This window comes from Erithacus rubecula, assembly GCF_903797595.1.
Source record: "Erithacus rubecula genome assembly, chromosome: 1".
Lineage (NCBI taxonomy): Eukaryota > Metazoa > Chordata > Aves > Passeriformes > Muscicapidae > Erithacus > Erithacus rubecula.
In genome coordinates this window covers 26,455,388-26,476,341 of record NC_136658.1, presented here as the reverse complement: position 1 = coordinate 26,476,341, position 20,954 = coordinate 26,455,388, and the positions used below count along the sequence as shown (strand labels likewise).

At 45.6% G+C, this 20,954-nt stretch overlaps 2 protein-coding genes across 6 annotated transcripts in view; one reads left to right on the top strand and one right to left on the bottom strand.

The window, feature by feature from the left end:
• Positions 1-20,954, top strand: part of C1R (complement C1r) — a 239,921-nt gene that overhangs the window by 181,134 nt on the left and 37,833 nt on the right. The window lies entirely within an intron of this gene.
• On the bottom strand, positions 5,980-16,073 carry PEX5 (peroxisomal biogenesis factor 5). 5 transcript variants are annotated; one of them, XM_079308090.1, is made up of 16 exons: positions 15,990-16,073; positions 15,522-15,724; positions 15,068-15,103; positions 14,746-14,878; positions 14,134-14,268; positions 13,037-13,142; positions 11,762-11,852; positions 11,275-11,391; positions 10,824-10,916; positions 10,528-10,647; positions 9,814-9,957; positions 7,630-7,700; positions 7,266-7,481; positions 6,965-7,130; positions 6,611-6,768; positions 5,980-6,248 (listed from the first exon to the last, which is right to left on the bottom strand). In XM_079308090.1, exons 2-16 carry the CDS (start codon positions 15,669-15,671, stop codon positions 6,047-6,049), a joined length of 1,938 nt encoding a protein of 645 aa, XP_079164216.1. In that variant the 5' UTR covers positions 15,672-15,724; positions 15,990-16,073; the 3' UTR covers positions 5,980-6,046. The 5 variants fall into 5 exon arrangements, with proteins under 5 accessions (XP_079164216.1, XP_079164220.1, XP_079164217.1 ...); XM_079308094.1 differs by lacking the exon at positions 15,990-16,073 and having other exon boundaries at positions 15,522-15,823; XM_079308091.1 differs by lacking the exons at positions 10,824-10,916; positions 15,990-16,073 and having other exon boundaries at positions 15,522-15,805.

Sequence of the window (20,954 nt, the reverse complement as noted above, 5' to 3'; positions counted from 1 at the left end):
GTAGAGCACCAAAGCCAGCAGTGGGCTTTCCATGGCTTTGAGGAAAATCAAAATGTATGATATATGATGGAATCATTTACCATGTTCTTCATGTTACTACAAAAACATGGTAAAGGATCTCTGTACAAATACTCACAGAAAGAAATGAGTTCCTGGTTCTCACTGACCATCTGTCCTCATGTTATTGGATTGAAAAATAAATTGATTTTATTGCCATTAATCTCACCTATATGGTGCTTTATGCATAAGGAAGTTAGTCACTGAACAAAGCAGAACACCACAGGGTGGGGTTGAGGGGTGGATACTGGAAATATTTATGGAGTTTTCTTTGTGGGATGGGTATGTTTGCTTTTATTCCTTATGGATCACAGAATTGTTTGGGTTGAAAGGGACCTTAAAGGTCATTCCAACCCCCTCAGCACAGGCAGGGACACCTTCCACTACACCAGTGCCCAAAGTCCCATCCACCCTGGCCTTGAACTATTCCAGGGATAGGGAATTCCCAGCTCCTCTGGGCAATCTGTTCCTGTGCCATACTATCCTCACAGTAAAGAATTGTTCCTAACATCTTAACTAAACCTGCCCTCCTTCATCTTAAAGTCGTTCCCCCTTGTCCTCCACTGTGTGCCCTTGTTCAAAAGTCCCTCTCCAGCTCTCTTTTAGACTCTTTGGGTACTAGAAGGCCACAATAAGCTCACCCCAAAGCCTTCTCCAGGCTGAGCAACCACAACTCCCTCAACCTTTCCTCACAGGAGAGGTGCTCTAGCCCTCTGACTATCCACATCTCTTTTCTGAGCTCATTCCAGCTGGTCCTGAGACTTGTGCTGAGGTGCCCAGAGCTGGACACAACATTTTGGGTGGGGCAAATTTATGGGAAATCATGTTTTCCAAAATTCCTCTTGTCCCCCTCCTGCAGAAACAGCAGTGTCTCAAAACCTGAAAAGGAGTGTGTGATAAAAGTGAAAATACAAGAGGAGAAGGGATTAACCCATCTTCCTCAATTGTCCTCAGTAGATGAAAAGCAACAGAAGGAGCAAGATGAACAATGACATGCAGATTCTTTGAAAATGTGCAGTTATGCAAAAAGCACCCCACCAAGGGAAGAATAAAGACTAAAATATTTTCATCTTTTTCATAAAACTGGTTTTCTGGGGGAGTTCCTTTCTTTCTTTAGAGACTATTTAGTACTAGATTGCAGGGTGATAAAACAATTTCACTTAAATCTGTGGATGTCACATATGCACCCACTTCACAGACTGGAAATGGTAAAATAGTAAAATAATTAATTAATTAATAAAAAACTCCTTCACCCACCAGATCCTGTTGTGCTTCTATCCTGTTCTTTCACTGAAGATATCTTAGTTTGTATCTCAGCACTCATTTGTTTTTCCTCCTTGCTTTAAAACAAGAGGATTAAAAAATCAAAAATAAATAAAATCATACATTAAGTATACCCCCTCCTCACCCTCAATTTCTGTTTGCTATTTTTGTCTGGTAGTTTTGAACTCAAGGCAGCAGTTCCTTTATTTTGGAGAAGGTTGGACAGGGTGATTTTTTGGGTTTTACTCAGCTGTTGTTAATGCTAGAAGTGTAATTCTTCATCACAAAATTAAAGTTACTTTCACACTTTTCACTATCCAACTTCTGTTTCTCAAGCAAAACAGCCCCCAGAAATGCAAGATAGGAACACACCACTGGACCACAGAATCCAAAACTATGGACAGCCTACATGCTAATAAATGCATTCACTACCAAACTCTTCAGGAGTTGGCAACACACAGATATCAGTAAGCAAAGTGAAGATCTTTATCTATTATTTCCTTTCCCAAGTCTCCTCTTCCCAGATGAAGGAAAAGGCCACAGGTTGTGAATAACTGCTAGTGCAAAATGTTAGAAACCCAGCTGGGTTAGGTTTGGGGTTTTTTAATAAATGTACAAATGGTTTTTCATGGAATAGTTAAAGCTAAGCTGGACTCCAGAAACACAAAGACCCATGCTCAGCAGTGGGGAGAAGTCAGGGGAAGGCATCACAGATCCTCAAAAAGTCTCAGCTTCCCAGCACCACATTTTGCATCTACAGCTGCACCTGTAGAAAATTCATACGGCATTTTGTTCCTTTCCTTTTAATTAGCAAGCTGTGTTCCTAAACCCTTTGGTGTCCCCATCCAAGCACGTGTGACAGACACGGACCTGCCTCCACTCAACACTAGGTGTCACTTCTGCTTCAGAAATGCCACCGAGCAATGGAAACACGCCAGGAAAAACCCAACCCGCCTGGCATCTCTGCACCAACAGCGCTTGCTAAAGTCATGGACAGGTACAGAGTTTTAAAACTTCACATTTTTCAAACTATGCAACTAGAAAACATCAGAAAGTATTAGACAGTGCTTTATATACTCAACATAGCAGTGACAGAAGAGTTTCTCTTCTCCCTTGTGGGTGCAAAGGAACCCTTTCCTACATAAGCAAGGGACCACGATGTGGAGAAGCTGCCAGAGTCTGCTCTGGCAAAGAAGCCTCTGGCAGGGCTGTCTCTGGAGCCACTTTGCTGCTTTCCCTTCCTTGCCTTCAAAAGGCTTCTGAGCAGCAGGGGCCAACTCAGAGGAGAGAAAGTTTGTGTGGTCAGGGCTCTGAGGCAGGCTAGGACATGAAGGAAGTACTGGCAAGAATACAGTAAAACCAGAAAAGATGCAGAAGTAGGAACAGAGATAGGGAAAAGGGCTCCCCCTGGGGACAGGTGTACTGTAGTAGGACTATTTTATTTGCTATGTCTTACAGAAACTGAAGTAGGAGACCAGAAAGAAAGGGACAGCAGGCTTAAAAAACAGAAGAAAGTACTTTAGGAATTTAAATACAGTTCTTGTCTGCATCCACAGGACATTGTAAAGACCAAAGACAACATGTAGTTTAAAAATCAACAAGTCACAGGCAGCGAAAAAATTCACCAAATTCTCTAAAACAAACACACTTCTGAGTCAGTATTTCAGACAGCAATTCCTAGAGAACATGAGAACAGCCACTATCTGCTTGCCTGATGCTCTTTCCATGAAGGCTCACATCAGGTCAGCACCCCTAGAGCATTCTCCTAGAGAAGGACTGGTCTGAACACCTTCCAGAGCGGAAAGACCTCAGCACACACAGGCACAACAGGTAAGAGCCTGGGATCCAAAACTTGAACTCGGGGGGGTGCAACTCAAGAAAACTCAGAACCATTAATAAGGCTCAGTAGCTCAAGGAGAAACTGCAGTGGTGAAGCAAAATAAACAATGACAGCATAATGTCAACTTCCTTGACAAGGATGGAAGCTAATGAAGTGCACTGTGGCTAGAGATATAAGGACCTGAGAGCACATTTCCATTTTCTGGCTGGGTGGTAAAGCCATCACCAAGACATTCTATGATTTCTTGGGGTCTTAAGTAGCAAATAAATAAGACACTGAAGGAAGAAATATAGCAGAAACATATCAAGACACATGGGTGGAAAAACGTGTACTGAACTATCCTCTTTGACCACTCATGGCTCTATGAAAGGTTAGTTTGCATCCTGTAAGCCCAAGAATTTGGTAAAGGACATGCTGGGATCTCTTACAAATTTTCAGTGGTGATAGCCCCTACCATTGTCCTGTGCATTGGGAAAAGTGAAAAAATTGGAGAGCAAGATCATTTATAAGGCCTTCAACTCCCCAATCTACCATTAGAGTTAGGCCTGTTGTGAGCAGGGAGTTGGATTTGGGACATGCAAACATCCCTCACTGCCTTTCCCTGAATCTAAAATGTTTGGTGCCTGCTACCCACCCCTGTTGTATAGCTGGGCTAGGTAACAGAAAACATGGATGTGGCTGGAAATGCAAACTAGGATCATAATGCATACAGAGCACTAGCACAGGCTGGGTTTGGACACCAGAGACAGGGCTGCAGAGAGCAGACAAAAACTGCACTGGAACCAGAATGCAGATCAGCCAGCCAGCTGGTGCTCACTGCATCAACACCCCACTTCCAAAGGCAGCTTTTAACAGGACCTGGACACAGCACAGTCACACAGGACCTGGACAGAGGCAGCTCAGTCTGCACACAGCCCTGGGAGACTAAACAAGGACTACTGCTTAGGTGAAAGTTCAGCCTGAGCAAAAAGGCAGAGATGCTGTTAGATTATTTAACAGGGACAGGGGAAGAAAATGAGAACAATTTCAGGGAAAGTGAAGAAATAGTAACAGCCAACCTACCTGCAGGAGATGGGGACTTGTGGGATAGGGAAGGATGACAACAAAAAGTCAAGAGGTTAAGTGACATTGCAAGGGAAATTGAGGCAACTAGGAAACCTAGGAGAGGAGAAGCACTAATGAAATCTGAGGATGAGAAAAAGGGAAGGCCAAGCCATGGTAATGGGAATATGAACAGTGAGGAATGTGGTGCACCAAAGAGGCAAAGGAAATCAGTGGTGAGAGCAACAGCAGAGAACTGGGGAAGGGAAAACTAGACAGCAAGGCACAGCATAGGCAATAATGTTTTCTTTCACCAAGCAAAGAATCTGACAGGACTGAGATAAGTAAAATCCAAAAGACATCTCTGACCAGCAACGTGGGTGAACAGGATACAGAAGCAGCCTTTCCCTTCCTTTCAGACAGCAAAAGCAGCAAGCTGTTTTGCATGCATTATAGCAGTCTCAGAACACTGCATGTAGGTCTAAGTGCCACAGGGCTGGACGGGAGCTACAGGGGCAAATAAAGCTCAGAAAATATACAGCAAATTCTATTCTCTGCACACACTTGCTGCTCCAGCAGTGAGAGAAAAACAAGCCTGTGAGGTTGAGGTATGAAAAAACAGGTGCCTGATGGAACAGGAAGGGGCAGTGCTTCCCGCTTAAGCCCCCAGCCTTGACTACTGCAGCAGTCATATTCCATGAACGAGTGATAAAATGTAACACAACTTCCCTCACTGCAGAGGGCCACAAGAAGAAAAAAAAAAGTGCGTCACTGACCTCTAAACCTGAGCAAGACAAAAGGGAGCTTTTGGCACATGGGGACTCTTCTGCTGGCTCACTGAACTGAAGCCTGGGGCTACAGCAAAATGAGATCCTTTAAGCTTCATCTGCATGCAAGCTATCAATAAGGCAAAACCTGGGTCAAAAAGGGAGACAGAAACAGAGTCCAATCTATCTTTTGAAAAGCAGTGGGGTTATACCTTTATTATACAAAATACTTTACAATTAAAAAACATTTTCCCCAATAAAATCATATACAGATATTTATAATTAACAAGATTCAGTTACACACAAGATGGGGACTTTTGCACAAAGGAAAATAATGACAGATGAGCAAGAGAAAATTAAGACTTCACCCCTTTCCCCACCATATTTTGGGAGAGGTTATATTTTAGACTTTTATTCCTATCACCTTCTCTCAAGCATGAACTCTGGGATCTCCCTTTACCTTTCAGGGTAAGGGCCTCCACCCATGCCCCCAGCATCAGTACAATACTCTTATCTTAAAAAGTTCATGAAGAGACACTGAGAAAGAAGCATCTAGCTGTACCATGAAGTTACCAGTGGCCAGAAATGGGGACCAGTGCCCCAGTTTTCCCTAGCAACCCACATATACACACATGCAAGTACATACATGGGGAAGCATGCTCAAACCCCACCATTTTTCGCCCTTCTGGGTGAAACAGCAATCCCACCCTCCACAGCAGCCTGAACTCGAGACACACCCTTGCAGGCAGTCTGCAGAATGGCTCTCATAGCCAAGGTCTCACAGTCAAGCTGGGCAAATGCAGTCTGGCAAGAGGGCAGGATGCTGCTGTCTTCCCCACTTTGATCATCTGTGAATTAGCAGTGTCAGTCATCATGGAAGTGATAATGTGAACCGTTCAGAAACGCTCAGGCCACAACAGACGGGTTGGGGAAGTTGCACACTTCACCAGGGGGTACTTAAAAATAAACAGTTGCCAATGATCTGCCCTACCAGGGCAAAGATGAGTGGTACCCTAAGAAAGGTCATTCATTGCTGGGCTAGGCAACCACTGCACTCGCAGGGGAGCCTATCCCAGAGTCACTGCTGGAGGCCAAAAGCCCGCAGCAGTGTGGGCAGGTCACGGGCATCAGCTGCCCCATAGAGGTCACTCTGCCCCAGCATGGAGAGGGCCATGCGCAGGGTGCTCCAGATGTTGTCCGACATAGCTCCTTGCTGCCCCCGCGGACCTCGGCTCTTCTGCTGCATGTGCAAAGCCTCCAGGAAGTGCTCCACAGCCTCACTGTCAACAGGAGAGCATACACGTGCTTAGTGGAAAGGATGATACATCTCACACTCCCTTCCCCATTTGCATTTAAAGCATTTCCCCTCCAAAACAGTTTCCTCCTCTTCACCAGATCCTACCCCACTCCAGAACCAGAGGTCCCCCTTTTCCCACTAAAAGAATCAGGAGTCCAGATGGCCTCTACTCCACCTGTAACTGCATGACACTTGGATGTCTGGGCAGTGCAGACCCTCACTCTGCTCCCCTAGGCCAAGAGAAGGCTGCAGGCAGTGTGGCCCTGCCCTCACAAGCTGTGTCAGCATGTCTCCCACAGACACACACGAGCTGGTGGGTCACAGCAGTGCCCGTCCTGCGCTCACCGGTGGGCGCCCAAGTTGATGCAGCTGATGCCCAGGTTGTAGCGAGAGCGGATATATCCCGGCTGCAGCTCCAGTGCCCGGCGATACGCGGCCACAGCTTCCTCACTCCGGTTCCCATTGGCCAGGGTGGCACCCAGCTTGTTCCACAGAAGGTGGTCCTGGGGGAAGGAGCACAGAGAAAGGGCTGAGATGAACTGGATCTCTTTAAGCTCCAAGCCAACCCCTCCTTCCCCATATGTCTGTCTTATTCTTCCACTCCAAATATGCACCTCTCGTACATGCAGCACCTCTGCCCAAAATGTCACCCATAAACCTCCAAGTGCCTCCAGCACCCCCACCCTGCCCCCTTCTTACATTGGGGCGCACACTGAGCGCAGCACTGAAGCAATCCACAGCCTTCTCGTACTCGCCACTGAGGTTGAAAAGGACACCCAGGCCACACTGGACATCGGGATCCACAGTTGATGGGTTGCTGCGCACAGCTGCTAAGAACAGCTCTTTCACCTCCATGAACAGCGAGCTACAAAAGCACAGAAGAGGATATTGGTGTACTGTGGAGAGAGCTGGCCTCAGGCTGCTCGCTCTGCTCCTGCCTGGACTCCTGAGCCCTCCAAGAAGTCTTTCAGCTGAGGGCTGATTTGTAACCGTAACTCACTCCGAGAGCAGGGAACTCAGGACACGCTTGGAAGGCCCCAGGCTGGTCCCCGAGACACTCTCCTCTGGCTCCTTGTTCAGCAGGTGGGCATAGTCCGGCTTATGGCGCAGCCAGTCCCGCAGCGTCTCACACGCCTGCTTCTGCAGGGACTCATTGGTGAAGCTCACTGCTAAAGCCATAAGTGCTGTGAGGTTCCCAGGCTGCAGCTCCAGGCACCTGCAGGACAAAGAAAGAAGTGAATGCAGGAATAAATCACTGTAGGAGACACCCAAACACAGGAGGCACCCCACAACAGCCACATGGTCCTTGTGGCACTACACGCCCAACAAGGAGTCATGCTCAGCAGCTCTGCTGCAACACTCACTGTCTGAGGGCACTGATGGCCAAGAGTTCCTGTTCATTCTCTGCTTGGGTGGTTCCCAGATATTGCCAGGCCTGGGGAAGACACAGATGTACAGTCAGACTTACAGAGTAAAAAAATCAGCCAATAAGCCACAAACACAGAGATTAAATCCAGTATATTACGCAGCACAGTTTTAGAGTGCGATCAAATGGACCAAAGTATACACATTAGCCACAGGTGTAAGTTCCTCTCAAAAGATAGACAGATGTCATGGCACATAGGTCCTTAAAGACAATAAAATTGGCATTGTTATAGTGAACAGAAGTGAATGTCTACCTGGAAATCTATCATAAAGCAACTGTTGGTAGTTTTACACTTTTAGATCAGAGAATCTCCACTTTTAACTTCTAACTGTGGTCAAATTGCAGAGGAAGGAAGAAAATGCAGATCTCCTATTTCCCAAGAACAAAATGGCATAGCAGCAGTGCTAATAATGAGACCCCCGAGGCAGGCAGCTGTATGTACTTGTGCAGTGGTCCACTAGCAAGTAGTAACCTTGGAGAGTTGACTTTCAGACCTGAAAGTAGAAGCACTGTTAATTTTACTGAATTTCCAACCATCATGACACCAGTACATGAAAATGACTTCCACCTCCAAGCAGCTGATATAAGGAATATTTAACTAGGCACTAAATCCAAAGTATCTGTTCACTTTATGCTGATAGCCACACCCCTGGCTCCAAAATAAACTAGATAGTTGGTGGGATTGTCAGCATGATGTACCTGCTTTTTGAATGTCACAAAATGAGGTACCCACTGCCTCAAGGAAGAAAATTGTTTAATTAGCAAAGACACAAAAACCCTGCAAAAGGCCATCTACTCCCTTGAATCTCTCATGCCTCACCATACACAGCTAGATAGAATTCAAGCAGGGCTGACCAGCGATAACTGCAGTGTTCTGCCAGCAGAAGAGCTGATGAGATTCAAGGTAAACTTGTGACTTGGACCAAAGCAAACATGACATTTCCTTCAGAGCAATTGTTCATGTCTATTCGCTCACTGTACCATTTGTGAAGTCTTGACTTCTCCTGTACTTTTTGCAGTCACAGTAGAAAAATTCAGAATGTTTTTAATACAGCTAGCCAGAATTGACCCAAGATCCCTTCCCTGAAGAATTCAGGATGTTTCCAATACAGCCAGCCAGAAGTGGCCCAGGATTTCTTCTCCCTAGGCTTCAATTACTCTCCATTATGCTTAGCCTGCAGCCCACACTGCCTATAAGAAAAAAGTTCTAGAAGGGCATTCAAACCTTTTGACCACTTTAAAGCAGATCTTCAAACCTTCTGCTTACTTTTCATCTATTACCAGTACCCTAGAAAGTTAGATGGCTATTCACAGAAGCCAACAACCTCTGTTCCAAAATGTCACTCTCATTAAGTCTCAGGGTAATCAAATTATGTATGTCCAGTCATATATAATTAGCAGGGCTTGAACAAGACATGCTGAAAATTCAGCAGCCCTGGATCCTTGAGACTGGCACTCCAGAAAGGCACCACATAAGTGTATTTGCATTCTTCCTGGCAATATCCATGTCCTCTACCCCTGGAAAAAGGAACACAGGCTATTAAATTTTTTCTCAATTCATCCTGCAGAAGCTGAAGTGATTTATGGAAAAAAGTATTCACTGAACTAGGAGCTGGAACTCTGTCTTCAGTATAAAAATCCTTCTTTGGCCCACAACTTCAATTAAGACTGTGAAAACACCCAACCCTTTTGGGTCACATCTTTTCCTAGCACCTAGATAAAAGACTTAGTCAGACCCTGGCCTAATGAGCTTCTCAGATTTTAATACAGATACAGAAAGCAGTGATCTACCATAAGCTCCTCCAAACCTACAATGCCAATAAAGACTTTCACAGAAACAACTTGAGAGATGAGAACTCCTTGTGTTGGCTCCATGTACAGTCTCATGTGCTCCAACGACTTTACACAGCTCTGGGCCAGATGACTTTGTGCTTCCTGTAACTGACCTTAAGTCAGAAACCTCCTCCCTCAGAGGCTCCCTGAGGATTCATACACATCAGCTACAAACTCAGAGCTGCAAAATAATGAGGCGTTTTCATACACCCTGCACAGGTCCTACCACTGAAGGGAGTTTTGTACACCTGCCCTGACAGCTCAGCCCCTTCCCTCTGCTGCCACTCACCTCCATATGATCTGGTTTCTGTTGCACTGCAGCCTCAAAGAGCAGGACAGCGTTGGGGAGGTCACCTTCCTCTAAGCGCTTCCGCCCCTCTTCAAACGCATCCGGGTGATCCCTCATGGGATTGTCTTCCTCAAACTGGTAACCCTAGCAGGACAGACAGACACACGGACTACAGCTATGATACAGGCTTAGGGAGAAGAGCACTCTCTACAGCACAGCACAGTCTAGTAATGCTGCACCAGGAACACTCAAACTGCAGACTAGCCAGCACCAATCCTCATTGCTAATTTGTAGCAGATCAGAGAATAAGGGTGGCTCTTCCTGCATGCTCTGCGCTGGAAAAATCCCCCACACCAGATCTGGAATAAGTTGCTAGAAATACAAAACATTTAGTATGGATCCTATTAGCTTGGAAAGGAATGGGGGAGAGGGGCAGGGATGGGGCCAAGGGACACAACACTTGAATACATTGCAGAGAACCCCTGTAATTCACTGGTATTTGGTGCTGGACAAGAACCAGATAGCATTTGCAGACAAGCTCAAGTGAAAACAGTATTTAACCCCAAGCTGATCTGGGACAAGGGTGTAAGCAACTGAGAATGAATCCCAGCAGCATTTAGGGTCTGTGGAGCTCAGAGCAAGGCAGACACGCTGTCAGTCTCCCCAGGGCAGCCCACCATAGTGCTAGGGCTGAGAGATTCTGTTCTCCCCTACCTTGTCGTATGATGAGGAGTTGAGATCTTCATATTCAGAGAGCCAAGGGTGAGCCTCTGCATCTCTCTTGGCCATCTCCTCACATTCTGCCTGGAGTTTGTCCCAGAACTCCACATCTGACTGAAGGGAGAACAAAGTGTGACCAGAGTACCTCAGCCATAAACTCAGGTCTACAGACATGCCAGAGAACTCCCTCCTGGATGTTTCCAGCCCTCCTCAGAGCATGCAAAGGAGAGAGGTAACCCTACCATGGGCTCTCAGTTGGCACCCCAGCCCTTCTTCTCAGCCAGCTTTACCTCCACAGCAGCCTTTGCCTGCTCAAATTCCGTATCAAGAGTTGACATGTTCCCAGATCGCGCAAATTGATCCACCCAGGCATCGGATGCCCCCTGGGAGTTTGGAAACAGAAACACACCTTTCTTTTCAGAATTTGGCAACCTCAGGGCACATCCCAAAACAGCAGGAGAGTCTGTAATGACCCTTCCTCCCCATCAGTGAGAACTGATGGCCTATGAAGTGGAAACGGATTCACTCCTCTTCCTCACAGACGCTGTGGGAGATGAGAAAACTCAAACTGTCCAAATACATTCCCAGCTTCTGGCTAGACTCTGCTAAGAGCCCAACAGCCCCTCCCTTGTCTTCCTCAGCATTGCTGAGAGCTGGACTTGCCATTTTCCTTTCCTCCCAGACTGTGCACTATGGCAAAATGCTTTCTTCCTTCAGAGCATACAGGCCTGGGGCTCCTACCTGCTGCTGTATAAACTCAGCTGCCCATTGCTCTGCCTGATCTTGGTCTCTGTGGGTCACCTGATTAGCTTCGATCGATACCCTCCCATCTCCGATCTGGCGGACAAACTTTAGGAACTGCGGCAGAGAAATGAAACAAGGGTGGAGCTGGGCAGATGCTGTGCCCACAAGCCCTCAGCCCATGCCCCCCTCCTTCACTAAGAGGGCTTCTCTCTGCAGAGTGAGCACAAAAGGCCCAGAAAGGTGGGAAGGACCGGACTTCACAAGAGTGGAGATGGATAATATCTAAAGTGGATTGTAGGGCTCAACTCCCAGGAATCCGGGAAGAAATGGAAACATGGGACAACAGGAGACTTTATTCCTTTACTATCTTCACCCTTCTCAATTCCCCATGCCCTTTATTCACAGTAATATAATTACTACTAATTATGTAATTAATTACTAATTCACAGTAATAATTAATCTCAGCCCCAGTCAGATTTCTCACCTCAGTATTCTTGAGCTTTGGATCATCCACTTTGGAAAGGAAATCAGTAACAGTTTTCTTAAGATCATCCTCAGGTTGGTATTCCTCATACCTGTGTTCCAAGGCAGTAAAAAGGAAAGAGGGAGTCTGATACCAGGCAACAGCAAACTCTTCAACTAACAAGAGTCTACACAATGGGGCAGACAACAGTGCTGAGGGGTACAACCCCTCCTCAAAGATTCTGGGCTTCTCCTAAGTGATTCAGTACCATCATCCATCTGTAAAAATTCAAAATTACTACTACGTTAGCTGCACAAGTGACTAACACAAACAACAGCAGAACTAAACAATCACAGAGTCAGCACAGTTCTGCAGAGCACTCTGGATTCCCTGCCAAGCTCACATGCCATCAGACATTGCAAGTTTTAGCACTACCAGAAACAAGGTCATATACCCAGGAACAAAGAAAGTAGGTCATGCCCACTGAAGAGGAAAATAGTGCCTTGGAAAAGCATCAGCTCTGCAGAGCATTGAGGGCTTACAGCAAAGACACAACTCAACATCTTGTCTGGCTTACAACAGGATAGGACCACTTCTAGGTGTTACCACTACATTCAGTCTTGGGGAAGTTTTTGGAACCAGTGGCAATAACTCAGGAATGTCCATTATTTGCAGAAAGCTATCAGAGAAGGCAAGAGCCAAGTGCAATGAGAATCCAAATATACAAAATTTTTGTATGGAAAGATCTTAGAAGCCCAAAATGCTTGTGTGCGTTCAGCTTCTTTAACTGAAAAACTTGATTGTTCTCAACAGGTACCTACAGAAAGATGATCCATCTTTAATCTACCAGAAAAAAAACACATTAAAATAACATGCAGAAGGCTGAACATAGAAATATGTCAAGGAAAGGCTGGAAGTGGTCTGTCAGACAGAAAGAATTACACAATGAAAGTTTACAACTAGTAGAGACTAGCAAAATGCATCTGTTGCAGAAAAAACGTTGCTGAACTCACTCCTGAAGCTACTTCAAGGAGCTTTGCATCAGGGACGAGATTAAGTCAGCCTACAGGATCAATTTCTCTTCCTGGCACTAGAGAACAGAAAAGCTACACTTTCTTAAAAACTTCAGTTTGCAAGCATTGTTTCATCCTTTCTCTGAAACCAAAGGCCTGAGAACACCAGTCTAAGCTAAACAACTTGAAAGCATTCAGGCCATAGCAGATTTCTATCACCTTTCCAAACTTCACTCACCTAAGTGCCTAGCAGCAACAGCTAGCCTTGAGAAGTCAGACTCACCATTTATCTGCCAAAGACTGATCCTCTGATTCCCCAAGCCACAGTTTCTCCTCTGACTGCTCTAGGTATTCTTCTGCCCACTTGGCAGGAGACACAGACAGTGGATCTGTAAAGGAAGAATGGGGAGAAAAGTAAGACAGGCAGACCACCACACCTTTGTTTATGCTTGTTTCTTTTACCTTTGTTTATTCTGATATAAAAATCAAGCCTTTGATGCCACTGTGGTGACAATAAACTTATGATTTTCTACTTTAATATCACAACTTATTCATCTGCTCACTGGAGGATACTATGTAGGCCAAGAAAATTAGCAATGCATTACAAGTCTGAGTCAAAAGCACAGCCTATAAGCACTAGGTTCTCATCAGAACTTTCTCAAAGACCTTTGTAACTTGTCATTTATATTTCCAGAAATGTAAAGAGTGAAGGTCCAAGAGTGGGACCACCCAGCTTTCAACAGTGGCCACTCCTGGAGAAGAAAATAGCATCTATTTTATTCTTTTCTGTAATTTCCAGATTAGGGCACAGATGGTAACAGGACTCTATTCCAGACCCAGTTCTATACACAACACAGGATGGCTTTTCAAAGCTTAACCTTTGGGCCAGAAACACTCACTCTGCACATTTCCAGGCTGTAACATCCCTCTACCTTCACAAAACTCACACAAAATATTTGGCCAAACACACTAAAGAGTATTTACCTCTGCACCAAAGGCAAATTTAGCCTTCCAAGAGGGAATTAGAAAACATGTAAGCAAGAAGCAGTACTAGGCCATCTCCTACTTGCATCAGTTGAATCATAATTTTTATAAGAGTAATTTAAATAGCACGCTTCTCCTAAATCCCCTAATTCCCTAAAAACAAAAGATCCTGACACTTAAAAAAAAAGCTTGCACACCACATTGTCCATAATTTGACTTAACCATAACATCCTCACAAAGCAGCTGTCCTACCCTCCACACCATTAAGGCTGCCACAGAAAACACTGACTCCTGGGCCCAAAGCAATACTCCAATTTCAATTCAGTAGCTTGTCACTATACACAGGCATGTGACTGGACATCATCATGACAGTAATTCCAAAAAAGGACACTTCACCTGTCACTTCAGCAATGAACTCTTGTGACCAGTCAGCCTCATTGTAATCTGAAGAGACATCACCAGCATTATCTGCTGCAGCCAAGAATTCCTGGGTCCAGTTTTCAGACAGTGCCAGGGCTGCCACACCTGGAGCTACATGAGGAAAAAAAACAGAAGTAAGGATTGAAGCACTCAAAGGCATAATTTATGTGCTCCAGCCTTAACCACCTCTGACCTTTCTCTTTGTTAGAATAAAATCACTGAAGTATTTCACTTGGAAGGAGTCTTTGGATGTTGCTAGAGTTCTCACAGCAGATTAAAGTAAAAGTTAGGGATGAGGTTGTTCAGGGAATTCATCAGGTAACTTTTGAATTTGCCCATGACTGGCAATTCCCCAGCCTCCCTAGATACATGTTCCAGTACTAAACTACCACCTCCTCCAAGGGAAGAAATGTTTCCACATACCTAGTCAGTTCACTTTTCCACAAACTGTGTCCATTACCCCAAATCCAGAAACAATACTCCAGATACAATCTCAGAAGAGTTCAATAGATGGGAACCATCCAGCTAGGAGCTTAACCATAACATCAAGATCTTTTCTAGTTCTCCCCCTACTTCAGCTCCTCTCACCTCGCTGAGGGGCCTGTCGGAAGCTTGACTGTTCAATCTCTTGCATCTCAGCCAACAGGTCATCCATCTTAAAGGTCTGGGGTGCACGGGACAGCAAAGGGGCATTCTGAGCTTGCAGAAACTCTCCAACCAGCTGCCAAAGACAGAGATGGATTACAAACATCTCACAGAAGATGAACAGGTAGAGCCACGGAGTATGAAAGAAGGGCTTGTCAGAAGAAAATATTAGCATCAGGTAAAGGGTAAAACAACAAACAGTGTTGATAAGAAAAGCTTTAAGATTAATCAAAAGCTATAAAGAGAAGATTCAATCTGTTCTTACCTCATCTTCGGTGGCTACTCCCAGTGGTTTGGATACCTGCAGGGAATAGTGGGCAACTGTGTCAACAGTTTTGATCCCATGCCCCTCTCTACACACACAGTGTGACCCAATTAGATTGCATCTTCCTCTTCCTTGAGCTTAGGCTGTCAACATTTTCTTGCGCTAGCTGCCTGCTAAAGGAGCAGAAACCCTTCGAGGGATCGTGTCCAACCCCCTCCCACCACTGTCTGCCTTCGGGCCTGTGACAGCAAGGCGCACAGCTCAGCGCAGCCACCAACACCCCTCGAGTGCCCACAAACATACCCTCACCCTACAACGCTGCTTCGGGCGACTCCCGGGCCCTTTTCCGCAAAAAAGCACCGCCCGGCTCCAGCTGCACGGAGCGCCCCGCGCTGCCGGCCCCCAGCCCGGCCGGAGCCAGCGCCAGCCCGGCAAGCAGAGCAGTACTCACGGCGGCGGCGGCGTCGGGCGCCCCGGGCGGCCAGGCCAGGGGGGCCTGCAGCCCTTCCTGCCGCAGGGCCTTGTCCTGGGTGAAGTGCCCCGCCAGCTTCATCAGGGGGTTGGAGCCCCCGCACTCCGGCTCCACCAGCTCCCTCATGGCCATGACGCCGGCACCGGGACAGAGAGGGTCGGCGCCGAACCCCGCCGCGCCTGCACCTGCCTCCGGGGCGGCACAGACACGGGTGAGCGCCGGGCGGAGCGACCGCCTGACCCCGACCCGGCTGCCACCCGCCAGCGCCGCCTCCCCCGCGGGCCCGGCCCGGGAGAGCACGGACACCCACCCCGCCCGCCGGCCGGGACAGCAGGGCCGCGGCCCCGGCCCGAGCCCCGCGGCTCGGCTCGGCTCCCCCGTTCCCCGGTCCCGTCCCCGGCCCGGCGCCGCGCCCGCAGGGGCCGCGCGGCTCCCCCGCCCGCTCCGCACCTGGGGCCGCCGCGGCGCGCTCGGCTCGCGCGGCGGGGCGGGGCCAGCCTTAAAGGGACCGCCGCCCCTGCGCCTTAAAGGGGCCGAGGGCCGGAATCAGCCCGGCCCCCAGAGGTGTGTGTGTATATGCTATAAATGAGAAACAAAAGTCTCGATATTTAGCAAATTTAGATTGCTTTATTTTATACAGACAGAGCAAGCAGCGCTGGGGAAGCAGAGGGGTCACAGCGCACTCCATGCTCCACCTACAAACTTTGGTTTGTAACTCCATTTTATAGCATGGGTTCCTTGTAGTCATCAATAATTATTTTTTGTTGTCATAATTTTGCCAGGTAAGCAGTGGTGGTCCGTGGGATCGCTGCACGGCGTGAGTCTCTAGACAATTTGTCACGTCCCATAGATTAGGAATGGCAGAAATCAGGAAGTCTGGTCTTAGGGATATGCTGCAATTGATTACACACAGGCAGGAAACCTGATTTTGCAGAATCTGCTGGGCTGTGTGAAAGCCTTGTTTTGCAAGCTGTCAGGAGATGCAATTTATTAAGAAACATAATATTCATAACAGGAGGATTTAAAACAAAATTATTTAATCATATATTTTCCTTTCTTTAGTGTCATGCTTCATTTCAGACTTGAGTATTCTGGTTTATATCAACCCCAATACTTTCCTGATTAACACGAATCTTTTATCAATTATCACATATATATGTGTGTGTGTGTATATATATTCAACGAGGTGTGTGTGTATATACAAGATACATATACATGTATGTACCACACACATCTCATTGTATACATAAATATATATATTCAACGAGATGTGTATGATACATATGTGTATCTATATGCATAGATGACCATATACTGTATAAGTACACATTTGTCCAGACTTGCTGTTTGCTCTGTGGGCACTAAAATGTTGCAGGTGGCAACCAAAGGTTGAGAGTGCACACATTTAGCTGAAAAGTATGTGATATCTTCAGATAAGCCATAGCAATGTCAACTCCTTCCCAGCCTTGATCCTTCTACATTCGTGGTTCCAAAGGACAAACCACCTGGAAAATCAGAGGTCATTTGTGTGCAGCCTCTGAAAGAATGGGAAAAGCCCAGGAGGGGGTTGCACGATGTGTGCTTCCTCCCATGATATTAGGGTGCTAGAAATAGTTTTCAGAATCAAATCCCATCTTCTTCTTTTCAAAGGAACATGCTTCTCTGCAGGGTCCTCTCCAGATTTGTCAGGTTCATTTCATCTGTCCAAAAAGTGACATCTGGTGCAGTTTTAGACACAATTCTTTGACAGCAGGTCTTCCTGTCTGCCCTCCTTACAGCTTTGAAATGCATATGGCATCTACAGCCAGTTCTGTGCTAGCAAGTAGTAGGTATGGCTCAACAGCAGAAAACCTTTACAGTTATAATAATTGGGGCTGGAAATACAACATCCTCACCAAAGATGCTTGGGGAGCTTTACTTTGGACTATGTCTTCCTCGGTCCTGTGGATGGCACACCAATTAGTAGCTGACATGCATGAGGTGTGCCCTGTGTGCAGCTTAGCACCACCAAAAGGAATCTCGTTTGCAGGACAAACCCCAGCCCAGCAAGCAGGGATTACTGGAAGATTCATTTTGAAAGCACACTTCTGGCATCCCTGGAAGGTTAAAATAAATATTCACCTGCTATTACCAAATGCCAATCCTGCGTATGCTCAGTGTGATCAAAAGTTAGCAAGAGCACTTGAGGAGAGAGGGATGGAGAATGCTGTAGGGCAGAATCCCAAATTACTTTCAAGAAGAAGAATAGGCAACACTGCTCCTAAGTAAAACCATCACACAAGGACATGGAGAGGGGGAGTACAGGCATTGAGATAAGGCGTGGACAGAAATCCAAAAGCCATCACAGGCTGAGCAGGGAGGAAGATATGAAGTAGTTTTGATTTGTAAATATTTGCCACAGGGTTTTGGGGTATGCCCATGACAGCTATGATGCTTATGATACCAGCTTGGCCTTCTGGCTCAGGACAGGGACAGGAAACACTGCTCTATTAAAAAAACCCCCACAGCCCTTCTTCTGAAGGGCCGGATGGCCCTTTATCCCTTAGAGTCCCAAAAGACTTTGATGTAGCTGGAAGGACCAGAAGAGGCAGTGCTGTGCATGCAGCATAGCCACAACTACAGCTTTTGGTGGATCCGTATGTGCTGAAGCCACAACTGTTTCTGCTTGCAGGCAGAAAGCAAAGGGTCTGATCTAAAGTCAACAGGGAAAGAAGCAGAGTCAATGCACCCCTGCTAGTGAAGTGTAAATAATTTGGCAGCAAGAACTATAATATCCAAGAACTCTTGGAGAGATGAGAGAAGCAAACAGCACAGCTCCTAAAAAGGCTATTCCAGGCTCTGATCTTTCAGGTGTTCTGAATGCCAATACTCTGCTGAAGGTCCCGGGCCTGATGGAAACCAGTGACAAAATGGAGGTTGCTGTCTAATTATTCCTCATCCTAACTTTGTGAAATTCATTATTTCTTTCCAAGTGCAAAATTTAGCACATATTTTTATTAAATGGTGTTCTTCCCTTTCAGGCTGTTTGTCCCATTGATCAAGATCATTTGCATATGAATTTTCTCTACCAAATCCTTTGCAACCCCTCTCAGGTTAATGATGTCAGTAAATTTTAATAGACATAATTTTCTAGTCCACTGTATAAATTACTGAAAAAAACCCCCACTATTAGCACACTGAAAACAGATTTCTGCAGACTCCTTGATGCTTCTTTCTAGACAGACAGTGTAGCATCAAAAACTAATCTTAGAATTTTCCAGTCAGCATCAGACTCTCCCAACAGTGATTTCTATAGATACAGTTTCCCATGTTTCCTAATGTGCTTCTTGGACTGTGAGATGAAATAGAGTAAAAATCCTTGACCACAATCCTTGGCACAAGTCTGCCATGAAAGATTGGTTTAACTTGATCTCTTCTTTCTGCACATGGAAAACATAAGTTGTCTACATAATATTTATTTGTTCCAATATCACAGGGGAAGGCAGGAAAATTATGCCGGCTGTCCAGTAATTAATCAGATTTTCTTTCTTTAAATGGCCAATGTATTTGGCCTTTTCCAATCTTCTGAACCTCTAGATGTCTCAAAGACAATGGCCAGGGGGCCATTCTCAAGTTCTCCAGCCATCACAGGATGAAGTTCATGAGCCCTAATTGGTCTGAAAACCTTGACTTTGCCTAAGTGCTTAGAAATCTAGAATTACTTTTTCCCCACCTGCAACAGATGCTATTTATGATACTCACCTAGCCACCACCACAGTGGGGACAAGTGAAAAATGCTTGGAGCTTCTAGGTATCTTTGACCAGTTTCCAATTTCACTGACCAGAAAGCCAGTCTTTTTACTGGTCTTCCCCTCATTGCCCAGGTAGTGACAGGCAATACTGATGAGCTGGTAGTTCTGTTCTTTTCCACTGCAGATAAGGTACTCATTTCCTTTTCAAAGTACCTTTTTACTTAACTGGACTCAGTTGCCATGTCTCCCTTAATTCCTTCTCCTCCAGACTAAAGGGTGCAATTTTTTTCAATCCTTCTGCTTGAGTGGCCAAGGTAGTTATTCCCCTCTGTAGATTCACTTCCTACATTTGTCAGTGTTGTGGCAGCATGGTACCCAAACTGGACAGTCAGTCCTGTGTCATTCACTGCTGAGAGTGAAATCACAGCAGTACAGAGCTGTTCTGACAGCTTGCTTCATCTGACCTACAGGCTATCCTCCTAAACACATAAACTGATCTGATGTGTGCCTTTTTGGCAACGGTATCATGTTGATGTACATTCTGCTTTTTTTAAGGAAGATGATACTCAATGAACTCTGATGTGCTCTGAAACTGTGCATTTGGAAAAGCAACAGAGGATCTTTTTCCCCTGAATATTCCCTGTCTTTCTCACACTGATCCTCCAAACTTCAAAGTCATGGGGCTAATTTAATCAGAGGTTTGGGGGGTTTTGTGGAGAGTGTTGGCCCATTTTCATGTGGACCCAAACATCTGAAGAAGCATCTGTGGTCCCAGGAGCAACTCTGCTCTGCTCTTGGACTCATCACTTTACCATAGTCAAAATAAATCAGTTTGCCTTGCCTCCCCTATTTGCAAAACAAAGACAGGTTTGTTTAAGTTTGGGGGTCAGTTTGGAGGCTGGGGGGGTTGTTAGTGTTATGAATGGATATTTGGATATGTTAGTTTTGTCCAATTAATCAAACCAACAAGGTTAAATTTAGGAGCAATTCATTAATAACAACAGTTGTGCATAAATGGACACAATTACAATATATTAGTTACATAAATTTAAGTAAATACAAAATTTAGCAGTGAGTAATTCAGTATAATTGAGGCTTGGTTACAATAAAGCATAAGCAAAACTGGCTGGGGGATACCCCGATGAGGGATAGAGGTAAGGCCATTCCTCTCACACTGTTCCAAATCAGTCAAGCTAAAAATCTCACTTACATACTGTTTAGTAATACATATTAATACAGAATCTTTTAAAAAGCTCCTCCTAGTTTCTGTTTCTAAAATCTATTTCACTATGTTGTGTTGCACATGCTTCACCAGTGGTCGGGGGTCTCTCCTCCTTTTGGGGGAGAGATCAAGGTTCTGGATCTTCCTCAGTGTTTGCTGTTTGACCTCACAGGTAGCACAAGTGCATTACATTTAGGGCTGTATAATTAAATGTATGTTCCCACAACAGGCCTTAGTCCAGTATCCAACGCTTTGGAATCATCCCAATTTGGCCCAATTCAAGGTCAAAAGTTTTATTTCTAGATGTTGTTCTTCAACCTACACCCTTACTAACCTCACTCCCACCAAACATCTGGAGGACGATTCCATCTGCTTTGTTGAACCATTTCCTTTTTCCTTTTTGCTTGATAACAATTAAATACATTTTTCTATCCATTATGAAGCAACAATGTTGCTAATATT